At 45.8% G+C, this 20,160-nt stretch overlaps 1 protein-coding gene across 1 annotated transcript in view; it reads left to right on the top strand.

The window, feature by feature from the left end:
- The first annotated feature begins 4,250 nt into the window (after nt 1-4,250).
- The window catches only part of faah (fatty acid amide hydrolase), a 57,988-nt gene continuing 42,078 nt past the window's right edge, over nt 4,251-20,160 (top strand). Inside the window, exons 1-5 of the mRNA XM_067990049.1 lie at nt 4,251-4,508; nt 10,300-10,413; nt 12,316-12,456; nt 14,938-15,071; nt 19,726-19,932. Of these exons, the coding sequence (XP_067846150.1) occupies nt 4,302-4,508; nt 10,300-10,413; nt 12,316-12,456; nt 14,938-15,071; nt 19,726-19,932 (803 nt within the window). The 5' untranslated portion in view covers nt 4,251-4,301. The remainder of the gene's footprint in view (nt 4,509-10,299; nt 10,414-12,315; nt 12,457-14,937; nt 15,072-19,725; nt 19,933-20,160) is intronic.

The following is a 20,160-nucleotide window of genomic DNA, read 5'->3' as shown; positions in this document are numbered from 1 at the left end:
CGTGTTGTGTGGCACTACCACCATGCTAAATGGGATAGATTCAGAACAGATCTAGCAGATCAAAACTGGGCATTCATGAGGTGCTGTGGGCCATCAGCAGCAGCAGAATTGTATTCCAGCACAATCTGTAACCTCATGGCCTGGCATATTCCTCATTCTACCATTACCAACAAGCCAGGGGATCAACCCTGATTCAATGAGGAGTGTAGAAAAGCATGCCAGGAGCAGCACCAGGCATACTTAAAAATGAGGTGACAACTTGGTGAAGCTACAACTCAGGACTACATGCATGCTAAACAGCGGAAGCAACATGCTATAGACAGAGCTAAGTGATTCCACAACCAACGGATCAGATCAAAGCTCTGCAGTCCTGCCACATCCAGTCATGAATGGTGGTGGACAATTAAACAACTAACGGGAGGAGGAGGCTCTGCAAACATCCCCATCCTCAATGATGGCAGAGTCCAGCACATGAGTGCAAAAGACAAGTCTGAAGCGTTTGCAACCATCTTCAGCCAGAAGTGCTGAGTGAATGATCCATCTCTGCCTCCTCCTGATATCCTCACCATCACAGAAGCCAATCTTCAGCCAATTCACTCAACGTGATATCAAGAAACGGCTGAGTGCACTGAATACAGCAAAGGCGATGGGCCCCGACAAGATCCCGGCTGTAGTGCTGAAGACTTGTGCCCCAGAACTAGCTGTGCCTCTAGCCAAGCTGTTCCAGTACAGCTACAACACTTGCATCTACCCGACAATGTGGAAAATTGCCCAGGTATGTCCTGTCCACGAAAAGCAGGACAAATCCAATCTGGCCAATTACCGCCCCATCAGTCTACTCTCAATCATCAGCAAAGTGATGGAAGGTGTCGTCGACAGTGCTATCAAGCGGCACTAACTCACCAATAACCTGCTCACCGATGCTCAGTTTGGGTTCTGCCAGGACCACTCAGCTCCAGACCTCATTACAGCCTTGGTCCAAAATGGACAAAAAAGCTGAATTCCAGAGGTGAGGTGAGAGTGACTGCCCTTGACATCAAGGCAGCATTTGACCGAGTGTGACACCAAGGAGCCCTAGTAAAATTGAAGTCAATGGGAATCAGGGGGAAAACTCTCCAGTGGCTGGAGTCATACCTAGCACAAAGGAAGATGGTAGTGGTTGTTAGAGGCCAATCATCCCAGCCCCAGGACATTGCTGCAGGAATTCCTCAGGGCAGTGTCCTTGGCCCAACCATCTTCAGCTGCTTCATCAATGAACTTCCCTCCATCATAAGATCAGAAATGGGGATGTTCGCTTATGATTGCACAGTGTTCAGTTCCATTCGCAACCCCTCGGATAATGAAGCAGTCCGAGCCCGCATGCAGCAAGACCTGGACAACATCCAGGCTTGGGCTGATAAGTGGTAAGTAACATTTGCGCCAGACAAGTGCCAGGCAATGACCATCTCCAACAAGAGAGAGTCTAACCACCTCCCCTTGACATTCAACGGCATTACCATCACCGAATCCCCCACCATCAACATCCTGGGGGTCACCATTGACCAGAAACTTAACTGGACCAGCCATATAAATACTGTGGCTACAAGAGCAGGTCAGAGGCTGGGTATTCTGCGGTGAGTGACTCATCTCCTGACTCCCCAAAGCCTTTCCACCATCTACAAGGCACAAGTCAGGAGTGTGATGGAATACTCTCCACTTGCCTGGATGAGTGCAGCTCCAACAACACTCAAGAAGCTTGACACCATCCAGGACAAAGCAGCCTACTTGATTGGCACCCCATCCACCACCCTAAATATTCACACCCTTCACCACCGACGCACAGTGGCTGCAGTGTGTACCAGCCACAGGATACACTGCAGCAACTCGCCAAGGCTTCTTCGACAGCACCTCCCAAACCCGCAACCTCTACCACCGAGAAGGACAAGGGCAGCAGGCACATGGGAACATCACCACCTGCACGTTCCCCTCCAAGTCACACACCATCCCGACTTGGAAATATATTGCCGTTCCTTCATCGTCGCTAGGTCAAAATCCTGGAACTCCCTTCCTAACAGCGCTGTGGGAGAACCTTCACCACACGGACTGCAGTGGTTCAACAAGGCGGCTCACCACCACCTTCTCGAGGGTAATTAGGGATGGGCAGTAAATGCTGGCCTCGCCAGCGACACCCACATTCCATGAATGTATATAAAACAAAGATAAATTAATCTGTTTTTTTGTGGTGTTAAGGGGGAAAGATTTTTGGCCATGGCACCAGGTGAGTTCTCTGCTCCTCTTCCAATAATGCAATGGAATCTTTAATGTGCATAAGAGGATCCAAAACTATGATTTATGGAAGAAAGAACACAACCACATTAAAATAAATATGCCTTATATTGAAATCTCAACACACAACGTTCCATGATCACAACATTCCATCTCAAAATCCATTGTAAAGTCCTATAACGACAACAACAACTTGCATTTATATAGCGCCTTTAACGTAGTAAAACATCTCAAGGCACTTCACAGGAATGTAATCAGACAAAAATTGACACCGAGCCAAAGAAGGAGACATTAAGACAGGTGACCAAACATTTGGTCAAAGAGGTAGATTTTAAGGAACGTTTTAAAGGAGCAAAGAGAGGTGGAGGTGGAAAGGTTTAGGCAGGGAATTCCAGAGCTTAAGGCATATTCGGCTGAAGGCATGCCCACCAATGGTGAGGCGAAGGAAGCGGGGATACACGAGAGGCCAGAGTTGGAGGAACACTGAGTCCTCGGAGAATTGTAGGGCGGGAGGAGATTCCAGAGAATGGAAAGGGAGAAGCCATTGAGGGATTTGAAGGTGAGGATGAGAATTTTAAAATCGAGGTGTTTGTGGACTGGGAGTCAATGTAGGTCAGCAAGCACATGGTGATGGGCGAATGGGATATCGGCAGAAGAGTTTATTTGCATGATGTTTCAAGCTCTGGCTACTGAGTGTTGTGAGCATCCTAAGTTTTTAAGTCTCCATTGTCTTAGACATCCGTCATTTTGGTACAGGTAAGCCTCCAATGTGGCCCGGTGGCCTGAAGCCCCTTGCGCTGAGTCCTTCTGATCATTGCACCTTTTGCTGCCAAGAACTGTGGCCCCACAGCTGATCAGACGTACCACCCCTGCCTTCAGCCGTTCCTCCCATTCTCCTAATTACCTCCCCCTTAACTGCATTTTGGCCCCATAACCACTCCCCTCAATTCCTGAGGAACGTTTTGGGCCTGAATCGTCTGCAACAGATATTTGGCCTCTTTCCTCTCCTACTGAGTAGCAATTTAGCTCCTTGCTACCACTCCAACCAAGCAGGGGAATCAACTCAGACCAACACCTACTGCTAACCCACCATGCCTTCATCCTCTCCTCTCCTCTCCCCTTCCCGTTCCTCTGTTTACCTTTCCATATCCCCACCCCCCATCCTCTTCCTCTGCCCATCCTCCTCGCCATCCCCTCTCCCAGACCCTCTTCCCCCTCTCCCCTTCCCTCTGCCACTTTCTCCCTCGCCTCCTCTCCCTCATCCCCCTCCCCCTCCCCCATCTAGGTCCAGTGCACCCGCTAACCCTGCTTGATTTGTAAACTGTGTTTGGTTTTGACTTCTCTTGTGCAATCGCACAAGCCTAGTGATTTTCAACATGATAATTTGACCTGTTTATAAAGCCAAAAACCAGGACTGCATCCAAACAAATTAGATTTTAGACAAATGAGTTCCACACATCTGGAGTTAACATTTTCTTTCTTTTTGTCTAAAGATGAATAATCAGAGAACAAACCAGATTAAGAATAATTGGGATGCTGATCACCAAGAACATTTGGAGCCCTCCGCATGCCCTGTACAACTCCACCCCCCTAATCCATTAAAACACAAATGTGTAGCAAAATGCATGAATAAATAGGCCTGTAGAATATTTACACACTGCATTAATAATAAAGTAAATCGTATCACAATATATGAAGGCTAAATGAGTCTGATCCAGCAGTAGGTTGAAGTTTTTATGAAGAGTTTTAGCAGGGCCCCATATTTGGCTGGGGCTCCTGAGCATGGGCCCACAGCCCCGTGTGTTAGTCCTCTCCTGATTCGAGGGATTATGTGGTACATTGGGTTGCATTTCCACACTAATTCTCAAAGGATTAGAAGAAAGATTTGCATTCAAATGGATTCCCACAATCCATCTGTTGCAGGAATCCATGTCTGGATTCAAGAGCAGCCCTGCACCACATGCATTTAACCCGAGCTAGAGAGTATTTGTTCTCATTTTCACCTATGTGTGGGGCTGTGGATAGCTGTGCTTACTATGTTTTCCTGGTTGCGGAATGAGTTTGTTCTCACGCCCCAAATTTATCGAGCAATCCCTGGCTTAATCTGCTGCACAGCAGTACTGTTTAAACTGTTGAGATGGCTGGAAAGAAGGAGCTGTTATGTGGAAATGGAAAAAGCTCGTACAAATAGGATGAAGGCTTTGAGGGAAATGGAAAGAGCTGTGCTGGAGTTTAAAGAGTCGGTAAGTGCTGATTTGGTTGGGAAGATAGGTTACCAAGATTTACTGGAGAGATTTAATAAATAAGATGTTAATTATATGTTATACAGCATCTAGACTTTGTGCGATAGTGTAAAACGGGTGATAGCTTGCCGGCAGCCCATTGAAGTCGATGGAAATAAAGATCAGGAGAGGTGTAAAACGGGCTGCCAACTCGCCATCACCTGTTTTACACTATCGCACAAAGTCTAGATCAACGCTCTGTTCCCAATTCTGCTGTTGACTGCTTTAGACTTCTGTTCCAGCTCGTGCTCTGGACCAGTGCTCAGCTACTTCAGTCTCAATTCAGGACGATTATTAATACTACAAATTAAGAGCAGGAGTAGGCCATTCAGCCCCTCGAAACTGTTCTGCCATTTGATAAGATCATGGCTGATCTGATTGCAACCTCAGCCCTACTTTCCCATCTACCTACTATAATCTTTCACTCCCGAGTTAATCAGGATTCTATCTAACTCAGCCGTAAAAATATTCAATGACCCTGCCTCCACCACTCTCTGGGGAAGGGAGTTCCACAGACTCACGATTCTCTGATAGAAAACATTTCTCCTCATCTCCGTCTTAAATGGGAGACCCCTTATTTTTAAACTGTGGCCCCTAGTTCTAGTCTCTCCCACAAGGGGAAACATCCTCTCAGCATCTACCACTTCAAGCCCCCTCAGGATTTTATTAGTTCCAATAAGATCACCTCTCATTCTTCTAAACTCCAGTGTATACAGGCCCAACTTGTCCAACCTTTCCTCGTAAGATAACCCCCTCATCCCAGGAATCAGTCGAGTGAACCTTCTCTGAACTGCCTCCAAAGCAATTATGTCCTTTCTTGAATAAGGAGACTAAAACTGCACACAGTATTCTAGATGTGGTCTCACCAATGCCCTGTACAACTAGCAAAACTTCTCTACTTTTATATTCCATTCCCCTTGCAATAAATGACAACATTCCATTTGCCTTCCTAATCACTTGCTGTACCTGCATACTAACTTTTTGTGATTCATATACTAGGACACCCAGATCTCTCTGTACCTCAGAGTTCTGCAATCTCTCTCCATTTAAATAGAGTCATCGAGTCATAGAGTTATACAGCACGGATAGAGGCCCTTCGGCCCATCATGTCCGCGCCGGCCATCAGCCCTGTCTACTCTAATCCCATATTCCAGCATTTGGTCCGTAGCCTTGTATGCTATGGCATTTCAAGTGCTCATCCAAATGCTTCTTGAATGTTGTGAGGGTTCCTGCCTCCACAACCCTTTCAGGCAGTGAGTTCCAGATTCCAACCACCCTCTGGGTGAAAAAGTTCTTTCTCAAATCCCCTCTAAACCTCCCGCCTTTTACCTTGAATCTATGTCCCCTTGTTATAGAACCCTCAACGAAGGGGAAAAGCTCCTTAGTATCCATCCTATCTGTGCCCCTCATAATTTTGTACACCTCAATCATGTCCCCCCTCAGCCTCCTCTGCTCCAAGGAAAACAAACCCAATCTTCCCAGTCTCTCTTCATAGCTGAAGCGCTCCAGCCCTGGTAACATCCTGGTGAATCTCCTCTGCACCCTCTCCAAAGCGATCACATCCTTCCTGTAGTGTGGCGACCAGAACTGCACACAGTACTCCAGCTGTGGCCTAACCAGTGTTTTATACAGCTCCATCATAACCTCCTTGCTCTTATATTCTATGCCTCGGCTAATAAAGGCAAGTATCCCATATGCCTTCTTTACCACCTTATCTACCTGTTCCGCCGCCTTCAGGGATCTGTGAACTTGCACACCAAGATCCCTCTGACCCTCTGTCTTGCCTAGGGTCCTCCCATTCATTGTGTATTCCCTTGCCTTGTTAGTCCCTCCAAAGTGCATCACCTCGCACTTTTCCGGGTTAAATTCCATTTGCCACTGTTCCGCCCATCTGACCAACCCATCTATATCGTCCTGCAGACTAAGGCTATCCTCCTCGCTATTTACCACCCTACCAATTTTTGTATCATCAGCGAACTTACTGATCATACCTTTTACATTCATATCCAAGTCATTAATGTAGACCACAAACAGCAAGGGACCCAGCACCGATCCCTGTGGTACCCCACTGGCCACAGGCTTCCAGTCACAAAAACAACCTTCGACCATCACCCTCTGCCTTCTGCCACTAAGCCAGTTTTGTATCCAAAGTGCCAAGGCACCCTGGATTCCATGGGCTCGTACCTTCTTGACCAGTCTCCTGTGGGGGACTTTATCGAAGGCCTTACTGAAATCCATGTATACCGCTTTTCTATTCCTCCTGCCAAAGTGGACAAGTTCACATTTTCCCACATTATACTTCATCTGCCAAATTTTTGCCCACTCACTTAACCTATCTATATCCCTTTGCAGACTCCTTATGTCCTCTTCACAACTTACTTTCCACCCTACCTTTGTGCCATCAGCAAATTTAGCAACCATACATTCTGTCCCTTCATCCAAGTCATTGATATAAATTGTAAATAGTTGAGGCCCAAGCACTGATCACTGTGGCACTCCACTCGTTACATCTTGCCAACCTGAAAATGACCCATTTATGCCTACTCTCTGTTTCCTGTTAGCTAACCAATTCTTTATCCATGCTAATATGTTACCCCCTACACCATGAGCTCTTACTTTGTGTAGTAACCTTTGATGTGGCACCTTGTCAAAAGCCTTCTAGAAATCCAAGTACACCACATCCATAGGATCCCCTTTATCCAAGTTGCTTGTTACTTCCTCAAAGAACTCTAATAAATTAGCCAAACACAATTTCCCTTTCACAAAGCCTTATTGACTCTGCCTGATTGCATTGAGATTTTCTAAGTGCCCTGCTATAACCTCAATAATAGATTCTAGCATTTTCCCTATGACAGATGTTAAGCTAACTGGCCTGTAGTTTCCTGCCCTCTGTCTCCCTCTTTGCTTGAATAGAGGAGTTACATTTGCTATTTTCCAATCTGATGGGACTCTTTCAGAATCTAGGGAATTTTGAAAAATTAATACCAATGCATCTACCATGTCTGCAGCCACTTCTTTTAAGGCCCCAGGATGAAGTCCGACAGGACCTGGGAACTTGTCAGCTTTTAGTTAGTTCTAATATTTTTTAGAACCCTTTCCCTGGTGATTGTAAATGTTTTAAGTTCCTCCCTCCCTTTCACCTCTTGATTCACAATTATTTCTGGCATGTTATTTGTATCCTCTACAGTGAAGATGGATGCAAAATATCTGTTCAATTCATCTGCCATTTCTTTATTCTCCATTATTAATTCCCCAGACTCACTCTCTAGAGGACCAACGCTCACTTTACTTACTCTTTTCCTTTTTAAATACCTGTAGAAACTCTTACTATCTGTATTTATATTTCTAGCTAGCTTTCTCTCGTACTCTAATTTCTCCCTCATTATTATTCCTTTAGTCATTCTTTGCTGTTTTTTATATTCTGTCCAATCTTCTGACCTGCCGCTAATCTTCGAGGAATTTTATGCTTTTTCTTTAAATTTGATATTATCTTTAACTTCCTTAGTTAGCCACGGATGGTACATCCTTCCCCTAGAGTCTTTCCTTCTCACTGGAATGTATCTTTGCTGAGTGTTATGAAATATCTCATTAATGTCTGCCACTGCATCTCTACTGACAAAACCCTTAACTTAATTTCCCAGTTCACTTTAGCCAGCTCTGTCTTCATGTCCTCAAAATTGCTCTTATTTAAGTTTTAAATACTAATCTTGGACTTGCTCTTCTCTCCCTCAAACTGAATGCGAAATTCAATCATATTGTGATCACTGCTACCTCGAGGCTCCTTTACAATGAGGTCGTTAATTAATCCTGTCTCATTACACATTACCAGCTCTAGAATAGCCTGCTCTCTGATTGGCTCCAGAACATGCTGCTCTAAGAAACTGTCCCGAAAGCACTCTATGGACTCATCTTCCAGGCTACCTTTGCCAATCAGATTCTTGCAATCTATATGTAGATTAAAATCACCCATGATTATTGTTGTTCCTTTCTCACAAGCCCCCATTATTTCTTCCTGTATATTCTGTTCTACAGTGTGGTTACTGTTAGGGGGCCTATAAACTACTCCCACAAGTAACTTCTCGCTGTTACTATTTCTTATCTCTACCCAAACTGATTCTACATCTTGGTCTTTAAAACTAATGTCATTTCTCTCTATTATACTCACATGATCTTTAATTAACAGAGCTACCCCTCCACCTTTTCCGAGCTTCCTGTCCTTCTGAAATACTCTTGAATATTCAGGTTCCAGCCTTTGTCATCTTGCAGCCATGTCTCTGTAATGGCTATCAGATCATACATATTTATTTTTATTTGAGCTGTCAATTCATCCATTTTGTTACGAATGCTACGTGCATTCAGATACAAAGCCTTTAGTGCTGTCATTTTACTGTTTTTGCAACCTCTAGCCTTATCTGCTGACGCACTCTTAAGTTTGCATGCTCTTTCCCTTCCTGCCACTCTCTGATTATCATTTCCCTTATTGCTACCTTGCTCTCTTGCCTTATCTTCTTTCTTTAATTTATCACATCTTCCCTTACTTGATCCTTCGTCCCCATTATTTAGTTTAAACCCTCTCTACCGCCCTAGTTATATGATTCGCCAGAACACTGGCTGCAGCATGGTTCAGATGAAGGCCACCCCAACGGTACAGCTCCCACTTTCCCCAGTACTGGTGCCAGAGCCCCATGAATCAAAACCCATTTCTCCCACACCAATCTTTGAGCCACGAATTTAATTTACCCTATGCCAATTTGCTCGTGGCTCAGGTAATAATCCAGTTAATTTCCTGCCAGTCAGTGGCAGAATGAGACCCGGCCGATTTTAATGGCCGAGCCTCATTAAAATCCCGCCAGCCGATTTCCCCCTTGGAAAATCTGACGGCCCGGAGGCCGCCCGCTGGCTCATGCTGGGTGGCGGGATCGGCTTCAGGGGCCGCCTGGCGGGGGTCTTGCGTTTGGGACCCAGGGTGAGTCCACAGCTGGGGAGGCCTAAGCTGTCATTGTGGGGCTTGTAGAAGCACTCCTGATGTCATCCCAATGATGTCACCGGGACTCGACCTACATATGTAAAGGATCCCGCCTTGCTACTTGCCTGGTAGAGTATGTTAAAATTCCGAACGGTCGGCTCCTAGTGGCTCTAGGGTGGGTAGCTAACCTGGGTGATTTTAACTGCTTACCCACCCAGTTTCCATTGGGCGGGTAGGGTTAAAGTCGCCCCCATGGACTTTGGAGAGGAAAGGGAGGTTGGAAACGGGGTGATAGTTCGTAAGGAGAGAGGGGTCGAGGGTGGGTTTTTTTTTAGGAGGGAGTGATGATGGTGGTTTTGAAATCGAAAGCAACCATACCTGAGAAGAAGACATCTTTCTGGGCATCAGCAACCCAACAGTGTCATGTGTGAGCATAGACAATGAGCGTTAGCAAGCTATTCTCTCATGAAATGCACCACAAACAAGCCCAATCTTGCCCCCACCAGCTTCTACATGGATGTAGTTTCCAGCTTGGATAGAAACTTGGTGATTATTTTTCCTCTTCCTAGTTCAGGAACTCTAAGGACAGCTATAGCATCCTAGTTGAGATAAGAGAACTCAGCACAGATCAGGAATTGAACCTGGTACCTGCTTACATTTTTCAAGCAAGTTCTTTACATAATATTGCAAGTAATTTGCATTACAGGGGCAGTGAGATAAATATAGTTGAATGTCACTTTATGATGCTTTTATTCAAAAGTAACCAAAACCTTCTCTTCTTCTTAGGGCAGATCTGGAGATGCTGAATCTATTCTGTGTCTATCCCTTCTGGATCTCTGTGAACAATTGCAGGAAGGTTCTCTTTCTCCTGATTGTGTGCTGCATGCTTACATGGAGAAGGTATGAAAATGCCATTTTAAATGGCTTGCCTTGCTGCCATATTGTGATAGATTATATTTGGTATTCAAAACACATTGGGAGTAATCTTAATCCCCAAGAACGGGTGGGTTGGGGGCGGGTGGGTAGTAAAAATGGTTGGTTTGCTGGACTGCATCCCGGCTCCGATGCACTCACTTCCGGGTTTAACCTAGGTGCATTTGGGTGTGCGTGTGCAATAGAAACCCGGAGGTCCCATCTCCACTTAAAGCTGGCGGGTCGATAATCAATGTACCCCATTGTGATAGTTGAGGCACTTAAATTTTTGTGTATTAGAAAAGTCAAACAAATTTAACCTTACCTGTTCTGGTTTCCCATCGCTTCCGATTCAAGTCAGGTGAAAGCAGGTGAGATGGGCTGGATCCATGAGGTGAGTGTCTTTATTGCACTGCTTGTGGGCCAGGAGGAGCATGAATACTTCATCCAGGCCCAACAAGCTCACCTGGCACGACAGGAGCCCTGTGATCGGCCGACCCCCTGCGTCCCGATGTTTGACCCCCCCCCGCCCCGCCCCCGGGGGATGGACACCCCCCCCCCCGATGCAGGACCCCCTGATCTTCTCCAAGGTCCAACCGATGTCATCCACGTTGACCCACCTCTCCCCACCACCTCCGATTTCTGCCGCGACCCATGATCTCCCTCTCCCTCCCTCCCCCCTCTCCGATTCACGGCCCCTTTCACTTCTGACAGGCAGCCAGCCTGTCAATCTGGCTGCCTGGTGCGTGGGAAACCCAGAAGCACAAATACTCACCATCACAGATTGCGACGCACTCATTTGGCTTCCGGGTTCCCCATGCGAATGTGGACGCGCTGGGCTCCTGGCTCCGAGCTAAAATCATGCCTGTTGAGCCTGAAGGCCTGGAGCCTCTCTCGCCAGTGGAAAGGTTAGTAGGGTAGGTTGATGAGTAAACAAAAAGATCTGCTTGTTGGGCCTAATGGTCATTTGCTTTTCACAAAGTTTTCCATCTTCTTGTACCAACATGTTATTGCTACAATGTTTGTGACTGATTTTATTTTATTTCAGAGCTAGCCTCATATATTCTGTGGATGAAAAATGTGTTGGTTTGGTTTGATTATATTTAATTTGCAGTCCCCTCCCCCAATGGCTCAGTGAGTTGGGGTAGCCTGGTGTGGTACTGAGCCGTACAGATCAGACAGGCTCCAGGTTCATCCTTTAACTTGCTCTGAGTTAGCTGATCTCAGTTGGGGCAGTAGCGTGTTGTGGGGGGAAGGGAGGATGTTTTACAATTGGCCTCTCTGCGTCGCTGGGTTAGGGAGAGCAAAAATTAATCGAGTTTCCTGCTGCTGATTACTGTCCAGCGACCCCTTGTGAACAGAAAGTATATTGTCACCTGAGGTCAGGACCAAGCTGTGATGCTACATTTGAATAGCTTGATGTCAGGAGAATATTGGAGGTGGGGAGAATAAATATGATTACAAAATAAAGAGCACAACTCCCCCCCCCCCCCCCTCGCCCCAACCCAACCCAAAAGGAGATTTGAGTTTCTACTTGTCTTTAAAAGAGATGTTCAAGCTAGAAGCCAACTTTACAGAATTGGATAACCCTTGGGACAACCTTAAATACCATGTAATTCACTTTATTTATATTCTATTTGTTGATTTAACAGTTTTACTAATCCTATTTACAGGGTTCCTCCACAGAGTATGATAGTCATTGATTTGAAAGCAGTGAACATAATGAGTGACATGAGTGGAACCTCTTGCAATGCTTGTAAACCATTTATGATGTATATTTATCCCATAGTTTGATTGTCAAGGTAAAATCTGTATTCTTTGCTTATTCAAAGCACCCACTATTTTACAGTTGCTCTGTCATGCTAGATTTGTATATTTCTTCTTTTGAAGGCCTTGGAAGCCAATAAGCAGCTGAACTGCCTCACAGATTTTCTTCCTGAATGTCAAACACAGCTTCAGGATCTCAAAGGGAAGGGGAAAGGACTGCTGTATGGGATCCCTGTCAGCATTAAGGACAACATTAACTGCAAGGTACAGGTTCACCGGATAGCAGAGATAACTTGGTCTGAATGTGTGTTGGGAGAGTGGTAGAGACATGACGGTGATTGTGCAGCCTGCTGAGAGTGCTGAAATTGGGTGGGAAGAGAAGGGAACAGAAAAAAAGTTAACTTTGGCCTGGTTGAGAGCATAAAGCAGTGCAGCGAATGGTGAGTTTGTGCATTTGCAATAGTAATGGTTGAGCAAGAGCGGGGACAGTTTGCTTCCAACTGTGGTGATAATCACTTTGAAAAGTGCAGTATTTCTTGCAACTAAAGAAACAGCTTTGTGCCATAATATTAAATGGAAAGGCACGTTCTACCTCAGTGATTACTCTCATTGTTTTGCATGTTCTGCTTTGTGATTTGAATTTCTGTGCAGTTACTGATTTCTTCTCTCTTTGTTTCAACCCTTTTTTACTCCTGCATTAAATCATGCATCATAAACAAATGAATTTATGTACTTTGACCGTTTTTGGGAACAAACTATACTCTGCTCACGTCTAACTTTAATCTGATAGTCCCTCATTATGCAACTTGATATAAAAGATGAGGCTCCAATGAGCTGGTGCTAAGATGATAAGTTCGACTTGTCATGATGCACACGATAATGTGGGCTGTGATAGTTTGGTATGGCCCTGAATGGAGTTCACAGGGAGTGAAGAATCACTTGGGAGGTGAGAATTCCTCTGGTCCTTATTTATGGAAACATAATGGCTTAGATCATCATTACAGGCATAAAATGAACATCTAGGCATCCAATATGTTGGGCAGGTCTACATGAGGCCTAACCAGCGGTCCTTAAGGGTACCGCTACAGGCCACCACCAAAAAGGTAAGTTTGTTAAAAATACTTACCTGAATGTGGAGCAGGAAGGACCAGGAGTGCTTCTTCCAAACCCCACATTAAAACTGCGGGCCGCCACTGGCCACCGCTCGCCCCCTGCGCCGCCCCCCCCCCCTCACCCACCATCGATGGTGATGGCGACTTCAACCACGACGCCCCGATTACTGTTGCCACCCTTCCCAATCCTGGCCACCGCTCCCTCCACTCTTGGTCGACTCCTTCTCCCGATCCCCTTTAAGGATTTCCCTGCGGGCTACTGCCGGCGATGCAGCGGCCTGATCTTTGAAGCCTCCTCTCTGGTGAGCTAGCTGGGGACATCCATTAAGTGTCTACTATCCTTCCCCAATCCCGGCCACTGCTCCCTCTCCCCTGGTCGGCTCCCTTTTCCTGGTTGTCCCCCTCTCCCGATCCCCTTTAAGGACTTAGCTGAGGGCTGCTGCTGGCGATGCAGTGGCCTGATCTTCGAGGCCTCTTCTCCAGTGAGCTGCCTGGGGCTGCCCATTAGGTGTCCACAGTTCGGCGATTCGATGATAATGAAGCCAGAGGCCCAATACTAGGTGCGCCGTGGGCCTCTCTATTCAGGTGGAGCCATCATTCCCTGCATGGCTGCTTTTGGGTGCGATTGGATTTTTACCCCCCCCCCCCCCCCCCACCACCCCCTCCCCCGTCTCTGGAGTTGGAGTTTTGATGTCTTGTGATTTGAATGTTCTAATGGCTCCATGTCACTTGGTAGAAGACATACTTGTAGACAGATGAGAAGAGTTGTGTTTGTTCCTTCTCATGAGACACACCACTATGCTGTTGTAGAAGTGATTTGAATCCTAGGAGGACTTCAGTGACCATAACAATGATTATAATGACTGAAGCATTGGAACATCATGGCCCTGATATTCCTTCCCTATGTGCCTGGAAACATACACTTCCTGGTTGCAAAGAAGAGGAAGAAGGGGTAGAGATGCACATGACTGGGTCTCTTCCCCTTTATGTTGCTCAGAGATTTCCTGGGGATCCTCCAAGATGGGGGAGCAGAGTGTTTCTGACTGGTCCAGATGCAAGCTTGGGGCAGCAATAGAAGTGAGGTGTTAGGACCATACTGGGGAATTTCCACCTCATTTTCCTCTGGGTTAACTGGGCGGGTGCCCGAATGCAGTGGTGCCCGAAGAAGTTGTTGGCAGTTCTTGTGCCTGGCCCATCAAATCGGTGGATTGAGTGGGGCTGGCAGCAAGGCCAAGGAAACTTTAAAAGGTATGTTGTACTTTTTTTTTTGCAAGTCCCAATTTGAATATCAGGGTGTAAGCCTTCTGGTTGCTGTTATTGCACTCCGAAGAATGCAAGCTTCTCAGGCCTGCAGCAGTGGGTGGATTTCTGCCCTCAGTTCTGCGTGTAGACCCCGGACACCGGGCTTGTCTTATTGGGCCTATGCTAATGACCTGAACCTGAAAATCCAGGCAGGTTCAGGTTTTCTCAGGCAGAGCGCACTTCAAGTGTGTTCCACTAGACCTGCGCCCAGGAGGTGGGGGAAGAAAAATCCTTAATATTTTCAGTCATGATTTTTAGCAGTTTTCCACTATTGTCTAAGTAAAATAGGAAAAAATATTTTTGTCAAAAAGCACTGTTTTTTTTAACACAGGGTCATGATTCAACTTGTGGACTTAGGAAATTCATAAACCAGCCTGTAACTGAGGACAGTGTCATAGTCCAAGTGCTGAAGAAACAAGGCGCTATTCCTTTTGTGAAAACTAATGTCCCTCAGACCTTGCTAAGGTAATACATTGTTGAGCTGAAGTTAGAGGCTACTGAAGGAGGTCTGGACAGCGAGAAGAAATCTATGTTTTAACACAGTTCAAACTATGTTGTGAATGAAGTGGTGCAGTCAAAATCCTTTGCTGTTTATGTGAATATATATATATATTTATATATATGTATATGTGTATTTATAGCAAATTAATGGTAACATGATAATGGCCATCAGGCAACTTGGCTGCAAGAAGTAAAAATGGCTCATGCAGGAAAAGTGTTTGCCTTGTAGCAGGCTGGGCAATGTAGTTTTATATCACTGTGATTTTTTTAATGTTCATTTCTGGATCTGTCTGAAAAACCAAATCTGACTATAAAGTGGACCTGTGCACCAGTGTCTCGTAACCAACCTACAAAATTTTGAAAAACTGACGAACAGTGTTAAAAAAAATTAACAACTCAAAAAAAAACAATGTGCAACTCAAAAACAGTCCTAAATAAAGATCTATAACTAAAGCCATTACTTCAAGGTGACTGAATAAGTTAAATTCCTTTTTATCACACTCAATCTCAGAATTTTCTTAAGTGTTTTGGGATTACATTCTGCGCTTCAGTTTTTTGTGTAAAAACTGGAACCCAATAGCTTCATGTACGGCAATGAGAGTAAAATGGGACATGAACTCGTCATGACTTAAGCTGTAGCTATATCTAGTATTCCAGCAGTAGTATTCCCTCTTTCCTCAGAGTTCATGTTGACATTCCCCTATCCTACTCCTCATATTTCCCTTTTCCCCTCCCCTTCATTACCATTTATTTCCCTCTTTCACTGCCATTCACTCTCCTACTCCCCTCACATTCATTCTGCCCACCCATTTCCATTTCCTCCCCCCTGCTGGTATTCCCATGCCATTTTGAGCATTCACCAAAGTCCACACATAGGCACAAACAAACAAACAACATTTGGGGGATTCTGGAGTGAGACTGAGCCCGGAGACACTGAAATAACGGACTTTCATCGGGAACTGCTGGTTGATTAATGGCATTCCAACAATCGCTAAGGGCTGACAACTATGGACAGAGCCACCGTGCTGTCTTATAAAACTTTCCATGGTACAAATATTAGAGTTCATCTCCAGTTATTGGAGATTTTAAAATTGAAAATAATTTTTTAACATTTTTAAATCTAATACAGTCTGCCAATATTGAGCTGAAATTATTACAGTAGATATTTGAAAACTTTTTTTTATTCGTTCATGAGATGTGGGTGTCCCTGACGAGGCCAGCATTTATTGCCCATCCCTAATTTCCCTTGAGAAGGTGGTGATGAGCCGCCTTCTTGAACCGCTGCAGTCCATATGGTGAAGGTTCTCCCTCAGTGCTGTTAGGAAGGGAGTTCCAGGATTTTGACCCAGCGACGATGAAGGAATGGCGATATATTTTCAAGTCGGGATGGTGTGTGACTTGGAGGGGAACGTGCAGGTGGTGTTGTTCCCATGTGCCTGCTGCCCTTGTCCTTCTAGGTGGTAGAGGTCACGGGTTTGGGAGGTGCTGTTAAAGAAACCTTGGCGAGTTGCTGCAGTGCATCCTGTGGATGGAACACACTGCAGCCACTGTGCACCGGTGGTGAAGGGAGTGAATGTTTAGGGTGGTGGATGGGGTGAAAGATTTGAAAACTTTGATAACAGGACGACATCTGCCCGCTCTGGGATTATTCAGTGTGCTATCCTGTGGCAAGAAGGCAGTGCTATGACTTTTTTCTTTGATCTGCTGATATCAGAAATGTGTGTAGAAACGCATCATCTAGTTTAATAGTCTCTGTTCCAAGCTACTGAGAAATCTTCACCTTCAAATTTATTTTCGCTTGATATGGAGTGCACACTTTCTTCCCATAAAGACATACCCGACTTGCCTAAATCCAGAGAGCTTAGTTTGGCTGAGCCAAGGCTTAGGAACCCCAAGTGTGTGCAGGATTACCACTGATAGTTGAACCAGCTAAATCCATGTGGCTTAATGGTATAGAGCACTGATGGGGTTCCTGCCGCTTACTCAGCTAGGTCCACCCTAACTGTTAGTCCATTGACATACTGAGTCATCTGGAGTTGAGTGTAAACAGTCCTAGGATCCGACTTACCCCTCCAGCAAATCAGACTGGCTGGTCAAACATTAACAATGCCCTCTAGTAATGCAGAGCTGCCTGGTTCGACTATTGGATTACTGAGTCTACCACAAAGGGTTGACCTGGTTCTGGACCTTGATTGCCAGACATAGCGGCCTAAATTTTAACTAGGAAAAACAGGTGGGTTGGGGGCGGGGTGGGGGGGGGGGCATTAAAAATTTTTAAATCTAAAACCCACCTCCAAACCCGCCTGTTTCTGGTTTTAATGGAGGTGGGATGAGGGGAAGGCGACCAACCAGCTCTTAGGAGGCAGGTTGATCACTAAAAGCTTTCAAGGAGGCTGTCGGCCTCCATTTTTACAGCTTTTTTGTTTTTAACTTATGGAGGCCGGGATTCCCAGGCTTTCTACTTCACGCCACGTAAGAGGAGGTGAGAAGGCCCGAAACTGCAGCTAAATGCCTTTTTAGCACTGCTTGTGGGCCCAGAGGAGCAGACGTGCTTCCCCCAGGCCCAACAAGGTTAGCTGCAGTGACCCAACCCCCCCACGATCCACGACCCCCCCCCACGATCCACGATCCCCCCCCCCACGATCCACGATCCCCCCCCACGATCCACGATCCCCCCCCACGATCCACGATCCCCCCCCACGATCTACGACCCCCTCACGATCCACGATCCCCGCCCACGATCCACGATCCCCGCCCACGATCCACGATCCCCCCCCACGATCTACGACCCCCCCCACGATCTACGACCCCTGATGACTCCCGATTACTCCCGACCACCCAATGACCCCCGACCCCAACCCTCGATGATGCCCAACCCTGACCTCCCAATGACCCCTGATCCCGACCCCCCCCGATGACTCCCGACCCCCGATGATGCCTGACCCCGATCCCCAATGACCCCAACCCCGACCCCCGATGGCTCCCAACCCTGACCCACCCCCCGATGACTTCTGACCCACCCAATGACCCCAGACCCCCCCACCCCCTCCATAACTGACTCCATCTCCATCTAAGACTTGTCTTCTCACATCCTCCTGGCTCTTCTCCCGTCTGACTGAGGCCAGCCTGTTAATCAGGCCTGAGGGGCCGGAAATCGACTGAAATAAATAAAAGACGTCCTTACATCAGAATCGTAAGGACGTCCTGGAAACCCATAATTCTGTGTTTCCCATCAGGAATTACCCCTCTGCTGTCTTCCCGGTTCTGGGCTAAAATTTAGGCTAGTGTCTTAGAGCCACTTAAACGGCAAAGAGAACTTATGTATCTCCCATCCCTCAAGAAGGATAGAGTGCTGTGACTCCAGCTGAGGGTCATGAATTGACCTTGTAGTCATCTTGTAGGATTTCTATAATCTGTAATTAAAGGCTATTCCAGTCACAAAAATGGAACTGTTTGGTGTAGAAAACAAAAATAAAATGCCAGATTGAGTCCTAAATAAAGACCTGCATGACAGAATGGGCTGGGTGGACTGAATGTCTTTTTCTAGTTCCCCCATTTTCGTGTTCTTATGACACTTGGTACAAAAGAAAGACTTACATTTAGAATAGCACCTTTCACAACCTCAGGATGTCCCAAAGCGCTTTACAACCAATTAAGTACTTTTGAAGTGTCGTCACTGTTGTAACATAGGAAACCCAGCAGCCAATTTTGCACATAAACAGCAATGTGATAATGACCAGATAATTATTTTAGTGATGTTGGTTGAGGGATAAATATCGACCAGGTCAGTACAGTAGAGGTTTACAGTGAAGCCATTAATGGGATAAAGAATGTAACCTGGAACAATACTTTTAGATCTGCCAAGGCAGAGAGCAAAGGTTTACGATGGGAAGGGAATATTTTATCAGGTGCCAAGCAGTAGTTCTTTACACACGGAGGATGATCAACTACTGGAATGGGCTGCCAGGAAGAGTGGTTGTGGTTAAGATACTGGGTTCATTTAATAAACAGCTAGATGCTGTTATGGGAATCATTCTGGAAGGATGAGATGAAATGGGTTGAAGGGTGTTTTTCATCTAAACCTATCTTGTGATTTTGTGTTTTATTGTTGAGTTAGAACACAGGGAACTTTTCTCTGCATCTAAATTGTGCCCTGCCTGACCTGGAATAGCTTGACTGGGACAGTGTAGAAGAGCTGTACACTTGATCCCTATGTTATTCCTGACCTGAGAATTCTTGATGCTGACACTGAGTGCCAAAAATGGATTAAACTTCCATTCCTCAGTGCTGATATCACTCAACTTGATGAGCATAAACATTCATTCCCATTCTTTTTTGTTAATGCAAATTATTTTTTACGCATAGTGAGTTCCTGATCTCACCTATGCTGTTAAGGTAAGGACCATCCAGAGGCTCACTGCTTTCTAGGAGGGAAGAAAATCTGTGGGGGATCACCTCCTTGCCCTGATTGTTGAATAACATTAGCACAAGCCTAGGAAGGTTCACTTGCCTACCTTCTCAGCTGTGGTATGCTGACTGTTGTAAGAGACCAAAATTGGAGAAAGAGGAAAATATAAAACAATTCGTGATAAAAATAATGATTTGTTCTTTGTCAAAGCTATGAGTGCCGTAACCCCACATTTGGGCAAACTGTCAACCCACATGATAACAAGCGGACGCCGGGCGGGTCATCTGGTGGAGAGGCTGCCTTGATTGCAGCTGGCGGCTCCATCCTTGGCATCGGAAGTGATATCGGTGGCAGTGTCCGGGTGCCAGCTTCATTTTGTGGAATCTGTGGTTTCAAACCAACTGGAAAACGACTAAGGTAAAAAAAAAAATCATCAATTATTTTTGCTTTTGACGAACCAAAATTTCACTCACATTAATATGGGTGATTTTCTAATAATCGTTTCATCACTAGGAGCTTGAAACTTCTTGTGGTTAGAAACACAATTGGCCCCGATTTTAGAATGAAGTAGCAGGTGCATTGGGGACGGAGGACTCTGAAAATTGGGGAAATCCTGAGTGGGTTCTGAACCCGGCTCCAACCCGC

Source organism: Heptranchias perlo, chromosome 9 (assembly GCF_035084215.1).
Source record: "Heptranchias perlo isolate sHepPer1 chromosome 9, sHepPer1.hap1, whole genome shotgun sequence".
Lineage (NCBI taxonomy): Eukaryota > Metazoa > Chordata > Chondrichthyes > Hexanchiformes > Hexanchidae > Heptranchias > Heptranchias perlo.
The sequence above is the reverse complement of the archived record's forward strand: the minus strand, read 5'-3'. Positions and strand labels throughout refer to the sequence as shown.